The 19,479-nt window shown below is 51.5% G+C and overlaps 1 protein-coding gene across 4 annotated transcripts; it reads left to right on the top strand.

Moving 5' to 3' along the window:
- The first annotated feature begins 309 nt into the window (after positions 1 to 309).
- On the top strand, positions 310 to 16,354 carry TFAP2A (transcription factor AP-2 alpha). Of its 4 annotated transcripts, none has more exons than XM_065752326.1 (7): positions 310 to 413; positions 5,249 to 5,683; positions 8,246 to 8,297; positions 9,216 to 9,447; positions 10,236 to 10,354; positions 12,458 to 12,599; positions 14,146 to 16,354. In XM_065752326.1, exons 1-7 carry the CDS (start codon positions 381 to 383, stop codon positions 14,432 to 14,434), a joined length of 1,302 nt encoding a protein of 433 aa, XP_065608398.1. In that variant the 5' UTR covers positions 310 to 380; the 3' UTR covers positions 14,435 to 16,354. The 4 variants fall into 4 exon arrangements, with proteins under 4 accessions (XP_065608398.1, XP_065608397.1, XP_065608399.1 ...); XM_065752325.1 differs by lacking the exon at positions 310 to 413 and adding an exon at positions 1,392 to 1,702; XM_065752327.1 differs by lacking the exon at positions 310 to 413 and adding an exon at positions 3,886 to 4,184.
- Positions 16,355 to 19,479: the final 3,125 nt, after the last annotated feature.

Below are 19,479 nucleotides of genomic sequence, written 5' to 3'. Positions count from 1 at the left end.
CGGGGCTAAAGAAGCGGAGGGATGGGTCCGACGGTTGTCCCCACCCACGGATACACTTTGGCGGTGCGCGAAAAAGAAAGAAAAAAAAGAAAGTCACATTTTAACTACGTGTAAGGACGAGGAAATCTTCTCCCCTCTCCCTCGGGGCGTGAAATCAGACCTGAATCCTCGCGGGGAAAGGGAAGAAAAAAAAAAATCCACGGGTGGGAGACGGGTTGGGGGGATGGGGGGAGCAGCGGGAGGCAGCGCGCAGGCGCGGGCAGGAGCTACCGGCCCCTCCTGGCCCAGGTGAGCGCGGTGCAGGTGAGGGGAGGGAGGACTCACCCGGCGGTGCCGCTCCCCGCAGCCCGTGAGCGGCGGGAGCCGCAGCCCGCAGCGCCATGTCCGTCCTCGCCAAGATGGGGGACTGGCAGGTAACGGGGGCTGCCCCCTTTTACTGTCGGGTTGGGACGTGGGACGAGAGTGGGTATCGAGGGACGGGACGGACCGGGGCGCTCCCACGCGTGATCCGACCTCGCGTGGGGGAGGGGGGCAAAGAGGGTGGGTTCGGTGCCTGCGCTGCCCCCGACTTTTCCGATCTCTCTCTCCGCGCTGCTTCATTCTTTACTGCAAGAAAAAAAAAAAAAAAGAAAGAAAGAAAAGAAAAGAAAAAAGTGAGCACAAATATATTTTTAATCACTTTTACAGTTGAAATTGGCGTCCTTTTATCGGGTCGGCGAGTAGAAGCGGTCTAAATAGGATATATACGTCTGTGTGTATACTTACATATTACTTTTGTACTAACCCAGCTCGCGCGTAGCCCCACTTAGACACTCTCTGCCCCAGATGTGCCCCGGGCGGCACATAGCGGGGGGAGCCCCGGGGTGCGGGTTTGGGCGCTGGGGGTACCCCGGGGCTCCGCGTCTGCTCGGATGACGCCTCGGGGAGTGAAATGAATGGGACTGGGGAGGGGAAAAGTGGGGCCCCGGAGGAGGGAGAGCGGTGCGGGGCCGACGGAGCGTTCCGTGTAAGGGACAGCCAAAGTCCGGTGGTGTCACTGTAGCGCTCGCAGAAGCGGTGTTTTTTTTTTGTTTTTTTTTTTTTTGGCTGTCCGTGCTTTTGCCTCGCCGTTCTGTCCGGGAGCGGTGTGTAGGGTTTGGGGCTGGATTTTGGAGAGCGACAGCCACCGGGGCCGGAAGGGAAGAGAAGAGTTCGCAAAAGAACGCGGCTTTTCGATAATCCGTCCAAAAATAAAAGGTGACATCGAACCCCGAGGGCAGGAGTCACCTCCGCAGGCGGAGAACGGCCGCACGTCGCTTCCCGTCTCCTTGGTTTTTGGGGAGAAAATGGGGGAAAAAGCGCAGAGGACGCCTCGCGCCTGGGGGGCGCGGACGGGAGCACGGCCCCTTCCCCCCCCGCGGTGGGCGCACACGGGCACAGCTCCGGCCCCGCGGCCCCGTACCTGCGGCGGGCGCGGGTCGGAGCCGGCGAGCAATTGGGCCGCGGTCGCTATGCTAATGAGGCGCTCCGGCTGCGGGTAAAGCGCTGCAAAAAGGAAAAGTTTCTGCCATTAGAGGGAGATCTCCGAGCGCTCAGTGCAGAGCGGCTCTGCACAGCTCCGCCGCTCTCCGCAGCACCGCGCCGGGGGGATCGGACCCTCTCCCGCCGACCCATGAAAATGCTTTGGAAGCTGACGGATAACATCAAGTATGAGGAGTGCGAGGTAAGCGCCCGCCCGGGCCGGGCACTGCCCCGGGGGCCTTCGCCGCGAGCGGGGCCGCGCAGCATCCACCGATCCGCGGATTTCGTTGAGGAGGAGTTGTGCCCCCGCGCCGGGCGCGGCCGAGAGGGGCCGGGGCCGCTGGGAACCTCCGGGGAACGACAGAGGAACGAGAGCCGGAGTGGTCCCGGCCGTAGGGAGAGCTCTGTGCTTGCGGCTCTGTGGGATGCTGAGCGCATCCGCGCGGATGGATGGACGGACGGATAAATGGATGGATGGCAGGAAGAATGGATGGATGGATGGATGGATGGATGGAAGGGCGAGGAGACAAAGGGTGCGGAGCGGCTCAGGACCGCCGCTGAAATCCCCCCCCTCCGGTGCGGCCGTGCCCCGAATGCGTTTCTGGGCGCAACCTCCCCGTTCTCAGGGCCTTTGAGCAGTCGTATACGGACCGCTCGGAAAATTAAATCCCAACAATTAGGGTCGGAGGGCAGACCCGTGTGTGTGCGCCCGTGCTCTGAGTGTCTTTTGGTCTGAGAAAAAAGAGAAGAAGAGAACGAAGAGGGCAGCCCATGAAAATCCCCAGCGAAAGCCACGCTCCCACCTTCCACAAAAGTTCTCCGTGCGGCGCGGATCAATAAAAGGACTGCACTGTGAGAACGAATGTACTTCTTTGGGGCCGAGCCGGCGCCGGGCGATGCCGCGGCGTAGGGCAGGGTCCGAGGAACCGCCGAGGACCGAAGGATGCGGTGCTTCAGTCCCGCACCGAGAGCTGGGACGCAGCCGCTGCTCGGCGCTGGGCCGAGCTGTCGGATATCCGATGTCTGGCAATGGGGTGTCAGGGAGATTTTTTGTTTTATTATTACTATTATAATTACTCCGTCTCTCGGCCGAAGGCACGGCGAGAGCTTCACCTCTTCCCCGCCCCAGGCCGCTGTTGTGGGTCAGCGCCGCGTGCGTGCCGCTGCCGTCGGGTCTTCGGCCCCAGCCCCCGCGGGCGCTGATTTCGTCCCATCGAGGCCCGGCGCAGTGCGGAGCCGGGGCCGGGATAGGGGCAGAGGAGCGGCGCGGAGGGCGGTGCCGGAGTCGCGCAGCCAGTCGGACGGGTTGCGCGGGGCCCGGCGTGTCTGGGCCGGACGGAGGAGCGCTCGCCGTGCCCGGCTCTCTCCTTCTCCCCCCGCGTCCCGCCCGCCCTCCTTCCTCTCTTCGTCCCTTCCTTCCCTCCTCTTTTCCCGGCTCCTCCGAGTGGGGGGCGGCGGATGCTGGCGGGGCTCGAGGTGCGGGAGGAAGAGGAGGAGGAGGAGAACTTTCCAGGACGCGGCGGCGACAGCGGAGCGGGGACCCCTCGGCGGGGCATGGACGGGGCGGCGGCGGCGGAGCCCCCCCCGCGCGAGGGCGGCGGGGCGGAGGGCGGCGGGAGCCGGGAGCGGCCGCTCTTCTCCGCCGCCGCCTTCGAGCCCGGCTTCGCTCAGCAGCCGCAGCCCGAGGTGCGCCCGGGGCCGGGGGCGAGGAGGGAGGGAGGAAGAGGAGGGAGGGAAGGAGAGAAGGAAAGGGGATCCCGCGCTCCCCCCTTCCCCACCCCCCCCCACCCTCCCCCCGCCGCACGGCTCTCCCACCTCCGCCGCACCCCTCCCGGCTCCCACCCTCTGCCTCTCTCCGCTCTCTTTCTCTTTCACTTTTGCATGCCCCGCAACCTTTTAAAATGTGGCCCCTTCCCTGTGATTCGCCAGACGCGGCGGCATGTCCCCCCTGCGCGCCGCGCTCCCTCCCTCCCTCCTTTTTGTCTCTCTCTCCCTCTCTCTCCCTCTCTCCCCGGCGCTGATTAGATACACCGATTCCTCATTCAATGGACGTCATTTAGAACGGGCTCTGCCTTGAGTTGCCTTCGCGCTTCACGCTCGATTTGCGGCCATTCTTCCCTTATTAAGTATTCGTGTAATATTAATAGTCATGAATATCCGCTGCTAGGAGGCTCCGGGAAGGCGGCGGAGGAGCGGGCGTGAGGAGCCCGAGCGGAGCGGCGGAGCTCGGGGGAGAGGAGAACGAGACAGAGACTGAGCGAGAAAAAAGGATTGAGAAACGAACGCACATACTAAAAAAAAAAAAAAAAAAAAAAAAAAAAGGAAAACAAAGAAAAAGACAAAAAAAAAAAAAAAAAAGGAAAAAAAAAAGCGCAAACAAACAAACAAACCAACAAACAAAAAATCGACCAACTTTGCCTCTCGCCCCGCGCCAGGATAGCAGATCCTCTGCAGCACCCGATGAAGGGCAGCGGCGGGCGCTGCGCGTTCTGATGGATTCCGGCGGCGCGGGCGCGGAGCAGGAGCAGCCCCGGCGCCCCGCTGCTGCCCCCCGCGCCTAGCGCCGGGCTCCGGCCGCGTCCCTCCGCGCCGCTCCGCGCCCCTCCGCGGCCGCCCCGCGCCTCTCTCCCCGCCGCGCAGCCCCCGACGCCTCGCAGATGTTAGTGCACAGTTTTTCGGCTATGGTGAGTGGCTTCGCCTTTCTCTCCGCCGGGGTCGGGGCGCGGGGCGCTGCTATTGTTGGCGGCGGCCGGGTTTGCGGCGGCTGTGCCCCTGCGTTCTGGTGCTTCGCTTTCGGCTTCGCCCTCCTCGCTCTCGTTTGTGGTTTTTTTTTTTCCTTTGGTTATCTGGGGGAAGGTGGGGGGGAGGTTGCTTTGGTTGTGTTGTTGTTGTTTTTTTTTTCCTTTCTTTTTTCCCTTGATTTTCCTTTTATTTTTTTTTCTCCTTACCCTCCCCCTTTTTTTCTTTCCTTTATTTTGTCCCATTTTCCTTTTATTTTATTTTATTTTTCTTTCCCTTTTTCCTTTTATTTTTGCTCTGCCGCTCTCCTGAGCCGCCACCCCGCTCCCGTCGCCCCGCACCTGCCCGCGGGGTTTTTCTCCATCCCCTCCGCCTCTCTGAGGATTCTGTCTCTCTCCTCCCGATCCCTTCCTTGTCCTCCTCTCCCGCGTCGGAGCGGGGCCCGGAGGAGACTCTGGGGCCGCGCCTTCGCCCCGAATCGTTGTGCAAAGTTGCGGGCAGGGGCAGCGGTGCCCCCTCACCAAGATGGCAGTTCGCTCGGTTCCCCCGCGTTTTCTTCGGGATGTGGCGGCGGCGGTCCCCGGCCGAGGTGCGCCGGGGCCGGGAAGGCGCTTTGGGTTACGGTTTCGGATTATGGTTCCATAGGGCCCCGCGTAAGGATTCCCTCAGTGCCCGCTGCGGGGGCACGGCCGGGCGGGAGCGCACGGAGCGCCGCCGCGGCGTTGAGTGAATTGTTCGGAACGGTCCCGTTATTGTGGTTATCGCTGTTATGACTCCGCCACCGCTGGGGCGATGGTCCGAGCCCCGTTAATGCTGCCGAAGGGGCAGACGGACCTCCGTCTCTCCCTCCGAGCGAGGAGCTGCTCGGTGGGGAAAACGAGGAGGGCGATTCTGAGGAGCACGGGTTTTGATTTCATCTTTTGTTTTTCTTTTCTCCCCCTCTCTCCCCTCCCCTCCTCCCCCGTACCCCCACCCCGTGCCCCCCCCCGCACCCCCCCCCCCCCCCCAGGAGCGCCACGACAGTGCCAGCAACGGGACGGCGCGGCTGCCCCAGCTGGGGGCCGTGGGGCAGTCCCCGTATAGCAGCGCCCCGCCGCTCTCGCACACCCCCAACGCCGACTTCCAGCCGCCCTACTTCCCCCCCCCGTACCAGCCCATCTATCCTCAGTCTCAGGACCCCTACTCCCACGTCAACGACCCCTACAGCCTCAACTCCCTGCACACCCAGCCGCAGCCCCAGCACCCGGCGTGGCCGGGCCAGAGGCAGAGCCAGGAGCCGGGCTTGCTGCACGCGCACCGGGGGCTGCCCCACCAGCTGGGGGGGTTGGACCCCCGCCGCGACTACCGGCGGCACGACGACCTGCTGCACGGCCCGCACGGGCTGGGCGCGGGGCTGGCCGACCTGCCGCTGCACTCCATCCCTCACGCCATCGAGGACGTGCCGGTAAGCAGCGCCGGGCCGCGGCCCCGGGGGGGACACGGGGCGAGGGAGGGGCCCCCGAAATGTAATGGAAGGGGAGGGAGGAAGGGAGGAAGGCCGAGCCCCCCTGCCCAGAACAATGGGCTCGTGTGGTGCGCCCGCTGAAATAGGGATAAATCAAATGAGTGTCAGCGTTAACAATATCTTTCCTTCTCGGTGACAATGAGACGTTGCGATTGGGAGAATGTTTACTGTGGCCACAGGGCCGTGCGTCTGGGGAGCTCTCGTTGGCACGGGGTCTCAGCGAGCGTTCTCCATGAGAAACGCACGGGGAAAGGGGTAAAAAATAAGGTGGGGGAAAGTGGCCTAAGGAGGAGAAGTCGGTTCCCCACGATTACGGGATGATGGCATCTCAAGTTGTGAGGGGACGCAGGGAGATCCCTTCTCCGAAGGAATTAATGGACAAGTATCGGAGGAGAGGTGTGTGGAGCTGCTGCCATGTTCTTCCAGCAGCAGCACAGAGGGATGGATGACCCCACAGACCATTGGCTATACCTATGGGTTATCAAATCCCAGCCAGACCTGCTGCACTTCTATTAAATTAAATGCGTGGAGCCCATCGGGCAATGCGTTATTTGGGGGGAATCCAATTTTGTTATCACTAAGTCCGGATTTAAAAAATGGTTTCTAATGAAGCATGGCATTACACACGGCTGTCGTGACGGAGCAGCCGGGCCATTGTTCCGCGGGAGATTGCCTTATGCAACGCGATGGGAACGTGAGCGAAGTTCCTCTGCCGGGGTCCTCCCCGCAATCAGAACGAGAACGCGGCGATAAATGTAGGAAAGCTCGCAGAGCCCGTGCGGAGGGGCTGAGGCTGCGGGGAGGAGGGAGCTGTGGTGTCTGGATGTGATTTCTGCCGAAATGCCATCCCAAATTACGGGATCAAATCTTACAACAATATATTCGCTGACAGCTTAACGAGCACAGTTTCGTGTTGCAAGGATAATGCTCAGACGAACGTACCTATTTTTGGGGGGGGAGTTTGGAAATCTTCTGAAAATTACGCCCGTGGAAAACGGTGAATTTACGGCAGCCCTCCTCCGGCTGAATTAGCCGCAGAATATTGCTGCTCGTGTTCTGCACTTTTGTGATAAAGACGAACGCTTCCCAGAGCGGAGGGCTTAGTGAGAGGTTGGGATCCGTTAGAAACAAGCCGGTTCTTTTAACCCGATACAAAATAACGCGGAGGCAACAGTGGGAACAAACCAATTTGTTGCCGGTGAGCCCCTAACTGCTGCAGGAACGTGACCAAAGCGTACTCCTCCATTCCCCCTCCGCTCCCGACCGCGCTCTGTCGCGCTGTGCCCTGCAGAGATTTCAGTACAAATCGCTCCGTTCGCCTCTGAAAGACCCACGAATTAACGGCGCTGCCGTAGTTTGTGAGAGCTGAGTGCCATCTGTTTTAAATCCTTACCCAGCCCGGCCCTCGTTTGTTTTTTTTTTTTTCTGTTTTTTTTTTTTCCTCTCTGTAAAAACGGAATGGGCAGGGTGCGTGCTGGAAGGCACAGAAATAGGGGAATGTATCCGCTGAGAGTATCCATCTCGTTGTGCGAGGAAAAAAAATACGGAGCTTTGGGTCGGTTGTGGATTTTTCTGTTACTACCACAGTTCAGTTTTAACAAAAGGGACCGGTGGAGATTTAGGAAAATCGAGGAGACGGTGAAAATTATTTAATCATAAATATCTCGGTGGGATTTTAAACTTAACAGTCCTCCCTGTACGGAATACGTGCAGAAATAACACAAATAAAAGTATTATGCCACACTGCATTGACTTTATGGGTTTAGGGTGCATGCATAAAGGGATCATATTTCCCCATATAGTTAAAACACGAGAACTGTGGCAGTAGTCATTTCTGAACATTTCTCAATTTAATTATACTTAAATCCAGAAGCACTTTAGGCAAGTTACAAATGAGAGCACGGAGTATAATAAAACCTGTAATAAAGCAACTTAGTACCATCCACCCGGAATCATTGAGATCAGGCACAATTAACGGGAGCATAAATCCAAGGCAGAATGGAAAATGTTAGGATCAGTATTATTGTTGGACAAAGACTAGAGGAGGAAGTAATAGTTTTTTAAATGGTAATGCCTGCGTTTTGTAACGATTGCGAAACCTTCTATCTCAGCAGCGCTGGTGTTAATTTGTAAACACAGCCAGGCATTATATCGCCTGTCACTTCTTTCGGATTTAGTAAAAAAAAAAAAACAACAAAAAAAATACAACAACAAAAAAGACCCCCCCAAAAATACCATTCCGTTTGGCTTCCTCGGCACGTTGAGAGCGAACCCCATCTGCGGGCAGACAATGGGGGGAGCCCGCCCGGGGGTGCGCAGCTCGCCCCGTCGGAGCGGCCCCGTGTGCCCGGCTGCGGCCGCTCCTTTGTGCCTCGCCCGCGGCGGAGAGGCGGAAGGGAGGGAGGGAGCGAGGGAGGGAGGGATGGATACGGGGCCCGGGGCTGTGGGACGGCTCTCGGTGCCCGCTGTGCTCGCTGACCGCCGCCTCTCGTTGTGTTGCAGCACGTAGAAGATCCCGGCATCAACATCCCGGATCAGACCGTCATTAAGAAAGGTGAGCGGCGAGAGCGGGCGCTGCGGGTCGGGGTTGGGAGGGCAGAGGGCGGAGGGCACTGCTCGTACAGCTGCCCGAGAGCTGCGGGGCTGCAAAATTATCTCCGGTGCTGCGGTGCGTTGGGAAGTGGCTCGGTTTCGCGTTTTGCCCGAAGCACGGGGCCGCGCGGCGGTGTGAAATCGTTGTCTCTAAACCGGAGGGAGAAAATGCCCTTCCTCCTTCGTTCTTCGGGTTTTCGTGGGCTCCGGAGGAGCGCTCCTCCTCTCGCGGTTCCGTGCTTCAATCGCGGCGGTGGTCGTCCGGGCTGCTGGGGGGCGGGGGTATCTGGTTGTCTTCGTGCGAAGCTGAGCGCCCTGCAGCGCCCGGACGGGCGGACGGGCACGGGGGTAGCGGGCGGCCCAGAGCCCCGTTCCCCTCCCCTCCCGCGAAGCCTTTGTCACGTCAAATTAGACGCGCGAGGGATAAATCTGAAGAGATGCTCTTTCCGAGCCGACATGATAATTGGCTCTTTTATTAGTAATCTCCAGAGTTCGTTTAACTCCCGGTGTATATCCATTAGCCCTCCCCGAGCTATTAATGTCACAAGCCATCCATCCCCAACCCCGGGCCCTCCGCCTCGCTCTCCCAACTCTCGAGCCGGGGCCGGCCGCTGTGTTTTGGTGTCATTTTTTCGTTGTTTTTTTTCTTTTTAAAATTATTATTATTATTATTTCTTCTTTTTTTCTTTCTTTCTTTCTTTTCTTTTTCTTTTCTTTTTTCTTTGTTTTTGGCTTCTTTTCCCCTCCTTTTTTTTTTCTTTTCCTTTTTTTTTTTTAATGACTGTATTATTTTCACTCCGGGCCGGGCTGCCCGCTCTGCCCCCCGCTCCTCCCCTCCCCACGGGGCTCACCCTCACCTCCCGCTCCTCCCTCCCTGCAGGCCCCGTGTCCCTCTCCAAGTCTAACAACAACGCCGTCTCCTCCATCCCCATCAACAAGGACGCGCTCTTCGGCGGGGTGGTGAACCCCAACGAGGTCTTCTGCTCGGTGCCGGGCCGCCTCTCGCTGCTCAGCTCCACCTCCAAGTACAAGGTCACGGTGGCGGAAGTGCAGCGACGCCTCTCGCCGCCCGAGTGCCTCAACGCCTCCCTGCTGGGCGGAGTGCTGCGGAGGTGAGGGGCGGGGGAAGGCGGGGAGGCGGGCGGGCGGGCGGTGGCGGCGGCCGTCGGGGCAGGGAAGCGCGCCTGCAGTCCGACGACCCTGTGCCCTCGTGGTGGTGGCAGCCGCGGGTGCAGAGGTTGGCGTCACTTTGCCCTGTGGGGGCCGTTGGGCTGTAATCTAATCCAGACGATTCAAGAGCGCTCGGGCAGGGTGTAAAATCCAGAGTTAATTAGCCAAACTTCCATCCTCCGCGTGCCACCTCTGCCACGCAGAGCTCAGTGCGATAACAGCAGCTCCCGGACTTTCACGTCAGCCTGCTCGATAATGATAGAATTGCAGAATAGAATCCTGGAATCATTCAGGTTGGGAAGACCGCTAAGATAATGCGGTCTGCTGTCCCCACCATGCCCACTAACCATGTGCCACATGCACACGGTTCTCGGGCACCTCCGAGGGACGGTGCCTCCACCACCTCCCTGTGCAGCCTGTGCCAGTGCCTCACCGCTTCTTTCTGAGAAGAAATTTTTCTTAATATCCAACCTGAGCTTCCCCTGGTGCAACTTGAGGCCATCACCCCTTGTCTTATCAATGGAATAATGCAGCCGCCCTGCGACGTGTCCCCTCCAAGCCGTGGTGCTGCTGGAGCAGCTGTCACCTCAGTCACTGCACAGCTCCATCTTTAGACTCAGTTTTCCTCCAAAAAATCTCCCTTCAGTGTTCCTCTGTTGACATTATGGCGTGTCAGGGTGCTCCACAGCCCCTGTCGTCCCTCCTCTAACTGCTTTCTGTTGTGGCACAGGGCAAAATCCAAAAATGGTGGGCGGTCCCTCCGAGAGAAGCTGGACAAAATAGGGTTGAACCTGCCGGCTGGGAGACGCAAAGCTGCTAATGTCACCTTGCTCACCTCGCTGGTGGAGGGTAAGTGCCTCAGCCCTGCCTGTGGTGCTGAACAGTGGGACAAGGCTCAGAGTCTTGGCTTGTTAATTTTTAATTTTTGTAATTTTTTTTTTTCTGAGTTGGTGCTATCTGTTTGAAATTGGAATGGTGTTCTTGTGGTCGGTCGGGACAAGACAGTTGGCTGTGCAGCTCTTCCTTTTGTTTTAACCTAAACTTAAAATGAATCTTGCCAACTCAGCATTTCACAGAGCTGAAAGTTGCAGGGTGCTGCCGCCCTCCCATCAGTGGGCAACTGAAATGTCAAAAAACTGCAGCTGCTTTGGGATTCATCTCCCCCTGCCCCCAGCCACATAACAGTAAATCATTTAAGTTTTCTGACATCTGCATTGGAGAAATGCGTGACCATTACTTCCTGAATTAATTTGGGAATCCTTGACCCAAGCCATGAATTAATGGTGTCCTGAAAGCCTCCGAGTTGCACCCCCCTCCCTTTTGGTTCTCATTTTCAGAACATGTGTTCCCTTCATTATATCATTCCCTTCCACTTCGGTCTGTCCAGAGAGCCCACTACTTGCTTTTAGCACCTTCAAGTGCCCTGTACTTTCAGAACTCGGAGGTGGGAAGCCTGAGCCTTTGCTATAGTTTAGTTTTGAAGCGGTTACTTTGTCATACTGACTGGTGCAAAGTGAACCCACGCCCAGAAAATAAATCCTCCCCCTTTCTCTCCGCTCGTGGGTTTCACAATGTCTTGGGCCAGCTCGGCCTTCAGAGTGCTTTTAACCTCAGCCCGAGCTGTGCAGGTTCGCGTTAAGTTTGGTTGTGCAGGAGGGAATTGGTAGCTTTGTTTTGTTGTCACTTTGCTTTCTGCTGGAGACGTTTCGTGTTCAAAGGGATGGGGAAAGAAGAGCTGCCAGACTTAATTTTTTGCAACATTCAGGTTAGGTAGCTGCACACTGTTTATGCCACGTGGAAATCACTGTGTCTTCATGTTTTTAATAAGGCTGCGCCATTGCGTCAACACACCATAGTAACAAATTGCAAGGGGAAAACTTCGGAAAAGTCTGGCTTTGGTAGATGCCTAATAATTTGGGGGATGTTAATGAATATGGAGAGCGTTTGATTGTAATCTATTGTTCTGTTTGTCGTTGGCATACAATTGCTTTAAAAGAGTGATTTTTATGAAAACAAAAAGCAAAACACAGGCCCGATCTCCCTCCATTTCGCTTAGCAGCGGTGTCTGGTTTTGGGGGGATGATAGTGTAAACACCATTCGGGCTTTGAGTCCTGTAGCATTTTCTGGAGTACTGTTATTGTTTATGATCCGCTCCATTTTATGGAAACAAGCTCACTGGACTGAGGCTTTGAAGCTCTAATTGGCGCATGCGTTCTTCCGGAGCTAGAGCTAATGGCAGGAAGCCCTGCAGTAAAAACCAACTGGTTCAGGAAATTAAAACCAAAGATTTGAAAATCAACAAAACAGACAGACTCAGCGGAATGACCCTAAAATTCTCATGGTTAATCGTTTGGGGGGGAACATATAATTATATGCGATCAAGTTAAATTTTAAACACTTAGCTGTTTAATGCGTTTTATTTAGAAGAGCTCTAGGAGTAATTATGATCAATATTAATCATTGATGCATTGCAAAAGAATATAGAGACGTGGTTGAGGCAAACAAATATTTCTGGAGTAAATAGCTTTGAATGAGCTGTGTATAAATGGCTGCGAATACACGTGGCTATGTAAATGGAAGCACACATTTTAGGTGCACGGAGCCTGTTTGTCTAAGATCTGCTAGTCAATGGAAACTCGGAAAAAAAAAATTGAATGTGAGATTTTCTCTTGTAATGATTGTCATGAAAATACACATTTGCATTGCCCTGGACTGAAGCAAAAGGCATCTCCTACATGATAAAATGGGATTAGCATTTCTTACTGTACCTTTTTGCAGAGATAGAAAGATACCAGTCCCTGTCTTTTAGAAGTAAAGCCCAAGTAGAAAGTCGTGGGGGTTTTTTTTGTTTTGTTTTGGTTTGGTTTTTTGATGGATTTTTGCCTCTGTGCTGTGTGTACTGATGAGCTGTGTGTTTCCCTCCCCATCCCCTCCCTCCTCTCCCTTTGCAGGGGAAGCAGTGCATCTAGCTAGAGATTTTGGGTACGTTTGTGAGACAGAATTTCCTGCCAAAGCAGTAGCTGAATTTCTCAACCGACAACATTCCGATCCAAACGAGCAAGTCACAAGAAAAAACATGCTTCTAGCAACAAAGTAAGACATTTACTTTCCTAGCATGTGGTTCAGTTATGAGGGGAGGGCGACAGACCCGGGTTTGGAGCTTTTATTTGCAAATGTTTGCCACGTAGCTGGTGGTTCCTGGTGCTGCATTTTGTGGGGGCTTGTATGTCCCTTCCTGCTCTGGGAGGTCTGCATAACTCAGCTTGGTTTCCATCCAGTCCATCTGCATGCTTGAGAGTGAGTTGTGGAAGTTGTAGATGGATGTTTGGTTAAAGAAAAAGTGGTAGTTACTCAAAGCAAGAAAATATTCCAGGTCCTTTCACTTAGCTTATCAATTGAGGTAGAATGGGTAAAGTTTCCCGTTGACAATAAAATAAAACCGGCACATTAAACTGATTTCCTTTCATTAAGATCTGCAGCAGTTCTTTCTACCTAAGGATCTCAGCTACTTCGTGAATGTAGGGATATTAAAAATGTATTTTAAATGCCAATCTGTACACAGTTAAAATACTAGCAGAGTTTGTCATTGGTGGGGCTGGCTAGACTTCCAGGTGGCGCGTGAAAGGAAAATGATTGTTTTGATATGTTTGCTGGAAATTAAAAGGGTTGTTTAGTGGCCCTTAATTACCAGTGGAGGTGTCACGAAAGGGCACAGTGCCACAGGGCGCAGGCAGAAGATGGGAGCCAGTTTATGGCTGGAAGACATTAACGTGGCTTTCAGCATCCAAACTGTTTCAGCGTGCCTCTAAGCCCTTGCTGTAAGGTGTGTTATTTCCCCAGCCCTTTGTGCGGTGGGCGGGTGGTGTCACCTAACTTCTGCACCGTGCCCTTGTATCCTCCCTTCTCACCTCCCTGGAAGGAAATTTCCAGAGCCTCGTTAGCGTCAGCCTTCCCCTCTGTGGAAAGGTCCCTTTGGATTTGGAGATAGAGATGTACATGTATAAGTGTTTCGGAACACCCTAATTTAAAGCCTCGATTCCCCTCTCTGCCTTCACTCTTTCCTCCCCACACGCGGGTGTGTTTTAGCCTCGTGAAGGAAGAGGCCCGAGGCTCTCTCCAAATAAGGGTCTTCCAAAACGTGAATAAATCCCCGAAATCCTCTCTGGATATTGCGGCCCATCTCCTCCATTCTACATTGCGGGGGAACTTTAAGCTGCGTATTGATTCCGTTCCAAAATCCATCAGGGAAGGGATGTATGTTTGCAGGGAGTAGGTGAGGGGGTGCAAGATGGGGATCGGTGGGGTGGGCGGGAGCTGCTCTGGTGTGCGTGCTTGCTTTTTGTCTGTGCAGGCTGGGGCACGATGCGTGCGCGCAGTTGTGCACGTGTGCAAGGCAAAGGGAAGAGGCGTGTGCGTGCCCACAAGTGTGAGAATGGGGGAATGTTGTGTAGAGGAGAGGAAGCGGTGGAGAGCGTGTGCGAGTGTGCACTTGGGGGCAGCGGCCCCTTCATCTGCGGGCTTGTGTAACCTAGGAGGGAGCGTGCACGGGCTTTGCTGCTGACAGCGATGGTTCATTTCTCTCCCTCTCTCTTCCCCTCCTGCCCTCCCTCTCCGTGTCTCTGCTCCATTTGTGCTATAGACAGATCTGTAAAGAGTTCACCGACCTGCTGGCTCAGGACCGATCTCCCCTGGGGAACTCGCGGCCCAACCCCATTTTGGAGCCGGGCATTCAGAGCTGCCTGACCCACTTCAACCTCATCTCGCACGGCTTCGGGAGCCCGGCGGTATGTGCTGCCGTCACCGCCCTGCAGAACTATCTCACTGAGGCGCTCAAGGCCATGGACAAAATGTACCTCAGCAACAACCCCAACAGCCACACAGACAACAGCACCAAAAGCGGCGACAAAGAGGAGAAGCACCGAAAGTGAGGATCCCCCCCCAACTCCTCTCCCTTCCCCCCTCGCAGCCCATCAGTCCATTCATCTCCCTCCTCCCTCTGCCCTGCACCCAGCACCCCAGGCTACTGCAACAGAATGAGCATCCTTCTGCCAATCCTGTTCTCTGACTCTGCGGGACTGCTCTGCCCTCTCCCCGCACCCCTTCCCGGCATCCACATCTCCATTTGTTCCCTTTTAACTCGTTCCCCCTCTCCCTGCTGCCACCACCATCGTTTTGCTACCCCAGTTTGGAGCCTAAGAGAACAGAAAACCGGGGGACGGAGCCAGCAAAAAGTAAAAGTTCTGTCTCGAGTTTGTGAACTTTTTTTTTTTTTTAATAAAACAAAAGGAGAAAAAAAAAAACAAAAAACAAACAAAAAAAGGACTTTTTTCTAAAAATATATTAAAAAACTACAAAAAAAAAACCTAAAAAAAGAAATACTTAAAAAAAATTCTATGAGCTTCACTGGACTGAATCACCACCTTCCCTTACATAAACTTCAGTTAAGATTGTAGCCATATTAAAAAAGAAAAAAAGCAAGAGAAGTGCGACAGCAGCAGCAACAGCGTGCAAACGAAAGGCAAAAAGGACTGATGACGTTTTATCAGTATTGTGAATAAACTTGAACACAAAACACAAGCAGTTCCATGTCATATCTTCAGTTGTAGAACTTTTTCCTGACAAAGGTAAAGAGACCAACTTGAACTTTCTATTGCAACATGATTCACGGTTATTATATAAGGGAATCAGTGTTCATGTATGTATATATTTATTTATGTGTAATTTAATGGGAATTGTAAATACGGTGAGTCTGTTTTAAGCCTTTTTTTATTTATCTGGTGATCTCGTTTACCTCTTGTTTAGTGGGTTTTAAATCTTCCCCTCTTAGTTCATCATGTGGTTCATGGTACTTATTTAGATATCAGAGGTTTTTTGGGGGTTTTTCTCTGGGATTCATCATTTTTAGCCCTGTTGTAGCATGTTAAAGGCGACAATGAAGCAGCTGAACAAATAAAAAAAAACATGGATTTTTATATATAATTAGTATGACATTTAGTTTCTCATCAAAGAAAAAATAAAGTGATGTTGGACCCTGGCAAGATTTTTAAACATGTTAGTGGTTTTACAACCCTTATATGTTGTGAAAAATGAAAGAAGTTATTTTCATCCACTGTCCCTTTCCCCGAAGCACCATCAGAGCAATAAATTAATACTGTCTTTTAAAACAAGATTTAGCTTTTCTTTTTTCCCCTTTCTCTCTCTCTCTCTCTCTCTCTTTTTCCTTCCTCCATTTCTTTTGTTTTTGTTTTTTTTTCTTCTTTTTTCTTTTTTCTTTTCTTTTTTCTTTTTTTTTTTTTTTTACCAAAGAACTTCACACATCCAGGACCACCTGGTATCCTGAATTTCCACTGGCCATATTGGAAGCAGTTATAGTTGTATTGTATTGAGTTGTGCCGGCAGTAGTTTCCATGCCTGTCAATGTATCATAGTCCTTTGTTGCCCAGATAAATAAATATTTGATACGCTTTATGTCGATTTTTTTATTCAGTGGCTGTCTTTACCCAGGCGTATTTTTGTTCTTGGCAGTATTTTTTATTCAGTATGGTTACAGTAATTGAGTTTAACTCTCCCTTGACAATTGCTCCTTGCAATAAGCAGCTGAACCCATTGTTTCCCTCAAGTATAATAAAAACTTACTTTCAACTTGGAGTTCAGAGCAGGGTATCATTTAGATATTCCACCGAGTCTGTATTCAGACAAACGACACAATAAAGCACAATGTATTCTTTTGGATAAAGAATTGTCTGTACTACTAACAAAATGACACGCTATCTTTTCTTTAACCAAAACATAATTTTATTTAAAAAAAAAAAAGAAAAAATAATAAAGTTTTATTTTATTTATGTTGACCTCTAGGTTTTTATTTATGTTTATCCGCAGCGTACAGAATTATAAAGCCTATAAAATTTTGTACGTGGATTTGTCCTAAAGGAGAGTGGAGAGAAAAGGAAATATTGTCACATCTCAGGAAAAAACGTTGTTAGAAGAATTACTGCTAAGCAAATACGGAAAATTAGGTGTTTCGAAGGAAAAAGAAGTGTGCTGGTGAATCGGCACTGGGTGCTCCCTCCCCCTGGAGGAAATGAAAAGCTCCATAGTTTGCGCCTACATCACCTCGTGGTCGTGAACTTCAGTGAGATCCTGCATGAGACAGATACTTCCTGATGGATGGTCTGTGTTTGAGTGGAAGGTGCAGATTGACATTTTGAGATGGCTGCCTCCGTTTGTGAGGAGCTGCGGGTTTTATCTGAAGTTTCTGCTTGTGGTTGTAAAACAGGGAAGTTTGCTTTAAAAATGCTACTAATAAAAAACGGAGCGTATGTCTTGTAGATGGGTTGTACAAACGTGGGAGAATTCAGACTTTGAATCTATTTTCTTTGGCCCAGGGGGTAGGTGAAGTCAGGATTGTACTGGATTATGTTATATCACAGGGAAAGGGACTAATGCAGTTAAGATTGTAAAGGCTTTTTAAAGAGATGGTCTCCTTGAAGTGATGATGATATTTTGGTGGTGGAGGCTGATTTTTCTCTTTCTCTTTCCCATCTCTGCCTCTCTCTCTCTCTCTCTCCCCCCCGTCTTGCTCTCCTTTTTTTTTCTTCTTCTTTTTTCTTTTTTTTTTTTCTCTTTTTTTCCCCTTTTCTCTCAGGCAGAAATCATGGAGGCTAAGAGGGAGGTGTTTACAGTAAAACTGCAAAGAGAATTAACATTTGCTCATATATTTTGACGTTTGGTAGGGCTGGTGAAGCAAAACGTTAGATAAAGCCCAAGATGTTTCATTTTGCTTTGGTAATCTACTTAAGGAAGGCAGTGTAAAATCAATCTTGCCAAGCAGAAAGAGAGTTGGTGGCGTCTAAATTCTATTTCCGAGAGCCAGCCAGTTTATAAAAACGGTGAATATTTTTTCTTATAAATTGAAAGTGCATCTTTTGAATGCAAAGCCGCAATTGTTTTAAAAACAGTTATTTATTGTTTCCAAGAGAGACTGGTTAACTGTAAAGTAGATGTAACAAAATAATGAGGTGAATGAACCCTAACTGTACATATTCTTGACATAAATGAAATGCACAGTATTGTAGCAGGTGAAGTGAAGCATTGTCTATCAGGGCTGTTTTTCTTGGCTGCATCTCAGATTGTGTGTGGGATCCTAACCTCAGGCACAATAGCATTCATAAACAGCAATACATTGCTGCTCTTTCCACGGCAACACATAAATACTCATTTTTAAACGAAAACAATCTTATTATATACCATTCATTCATATCTGGATTTACAGATGCTTGTTACTTTTTGAAACCTGTACCCAATATAATCGTTTTATACTGGGCGATGTATAAAGCGGTCTTATGCTAGAACATTATAAGGTCATAATAAATAATGTTTTAAAGATATAATTAGCTACTTTATGCTAGAAGAGCGCATTTCAAGCTTCCTTCTGCTGCATTTGCAAGCCACCAGAAAACAGAAATGAAATGACCTTGCATAGATTTCTTTCTGGCTATTATTTCTGAGGAAGGACTTTGCAGGCGAGGGTGGAAATCAGACTCAGCCTCTTCTGCCGTGACCGAGGCACGGTTGCTAAAACGTGCTAGTTTCTTCACCGTTCTTCAGATGCGTTCGCTGTGCTCAACACACAGCACTCAAACTCTAGAGCAGGCTTTTAGACACCAACAGAAATCTGCTGTTGTTTTCTCCTCCAGATTGGCTGAAATGAGGGTGAGTGGCTGAACGTTAGACCGGGGCTGCCACGCTGTGCTGATTTCTGCACGTGAACCTAACGGCAGCTCGGCGCTCGTTCGCCGTGAACAAGGACAGCCCTCCTCTTTGTACCGTAATTTACCCCACCTTCCAAAAATCGAATATTAATATAATTTGAGATTTAACTGGTGGAACAGCCATCAGGACAGCAATGCCCCGCAGCTGAAATAATATTTAAAATAGAAGGGATTTGACATTTGAGAAGTCAGTGGCTTGAAATACCCAGTTGTACTTAGCTAATTCAGTCCTTAACCTCTGGTTTCAAATAAATCAATTACAGTCGATTCCACTTCAGTTCAGAAGTGCACAAGGTTTTTAGTTAATTGAATACATTTTATTCACTTGCTAGGAGTATTCATTTATCCAAACCCTTACATTTGAAAGCGATTTCTTTATTGTCCTTGATAAATTTGACTGCGTAATCAGATCAGCTCCTTGTTTGTTGGCTCATCTCCTGCCTGGCATTTAAATCCCGGTGTGTGCGCTTCCCTTTCCCTCCTCACCACGTGCGTGCCTCAGCCCAGCCTGGGTTCCCAGAGTGCCAGCCCTCACGTTCCAGGAGTGTAGCTGAAATAACAAACGTCGCTCTGACTGGGAGCAGCATCGAGCCCATCCCAGCCAGCGAAGGCAATGGGATGGAAACAACTCCAGAGCTGAGCATGAAAGGTTGGGAGTTTGCAAAATGCACTGTGCGTCTGGTTCTGTCCCATGTGCCTTTCCTAGGTGGCTATGCTGCTGCCCTGCCAGTGCTGGGAACTCTTAGGGAGTATTTGGAGCCTGCTCGGTGTCAGCAGGAGAAGATTTTGGGTGGTGTGGTTGTGACTCTAATCCACTCTAAACAGATAGTGATATATGCAGTACATTGGGTGTGTTGTTTGCAGAATCCCGCTGGCGTTGGTTTGCTGTTTTGGAAAGGAAAGGGGTTAATTAGCCTCATTATCAATCACTAATGCTTGTCTAACATGTCCAAAGAATAATCAAGTTAGAGGACTGCATGAAGCTAACATCTGCTTCATTCCAATTAAAGATTTTTCCCTATTTTGTTCAATTATTGGAAGTCCGCACCAGTTTCAGGCTTTGTCGGGGCCATAAAACAGGGTCAGATCATTAGAAATCTAGAATGGAGGGGAAAGTGCAATATAAATAACAAATGGCTTCATTATTTGAGTTACAGGTGCACGAATGGCCGTGAAAATGAGCGGGGATTACTAAAACGTGT

This window comes from Cyrtonyx montezumae, unplaced genomic scaffold, assembly GCF_038088225.1.
Source record: "Cyrtonyx montezumae isolate F1298 unplaced genomic scaffold, pur_monq_1.0 scaffold_8, whole genome shotgun sequence".
NCBI classification, from domain to species: Eukaryota; Metazoa; Chordata; class Aves; order Galliformes; family Odontophoridae; genus Cyrtonyx; species Cyrtonyx montezumae.
Note: the sequence above shows the minus strand (reverse complement) of the source record. Positions and strands in the feature narration are given on the sequence as shown.

Coding starts and splice junctions, on each gene's coding strand:
- TFAP2A (XM_065752325.1), top strand. CDS start 1,652: ATGAAAATGCTTTGGAAGCTGACGGATAACATCAAGTATGAGGAGTGC. Junction 1,703..5,248: donor TCAAGTATGAGGAGTGCGAG/GTAAGCGCCCGC, acceptor CCCCCCCCCCAG/GAGCGCCACGACAGTGCCAG. Junction 5,684..8,245: donor ACGCCATCGAGGACGTGCCG/GTAAGCAGCGCC, acceptor GTTGTGTTGCAG/CACGTAGAAGATCCCGGCAT.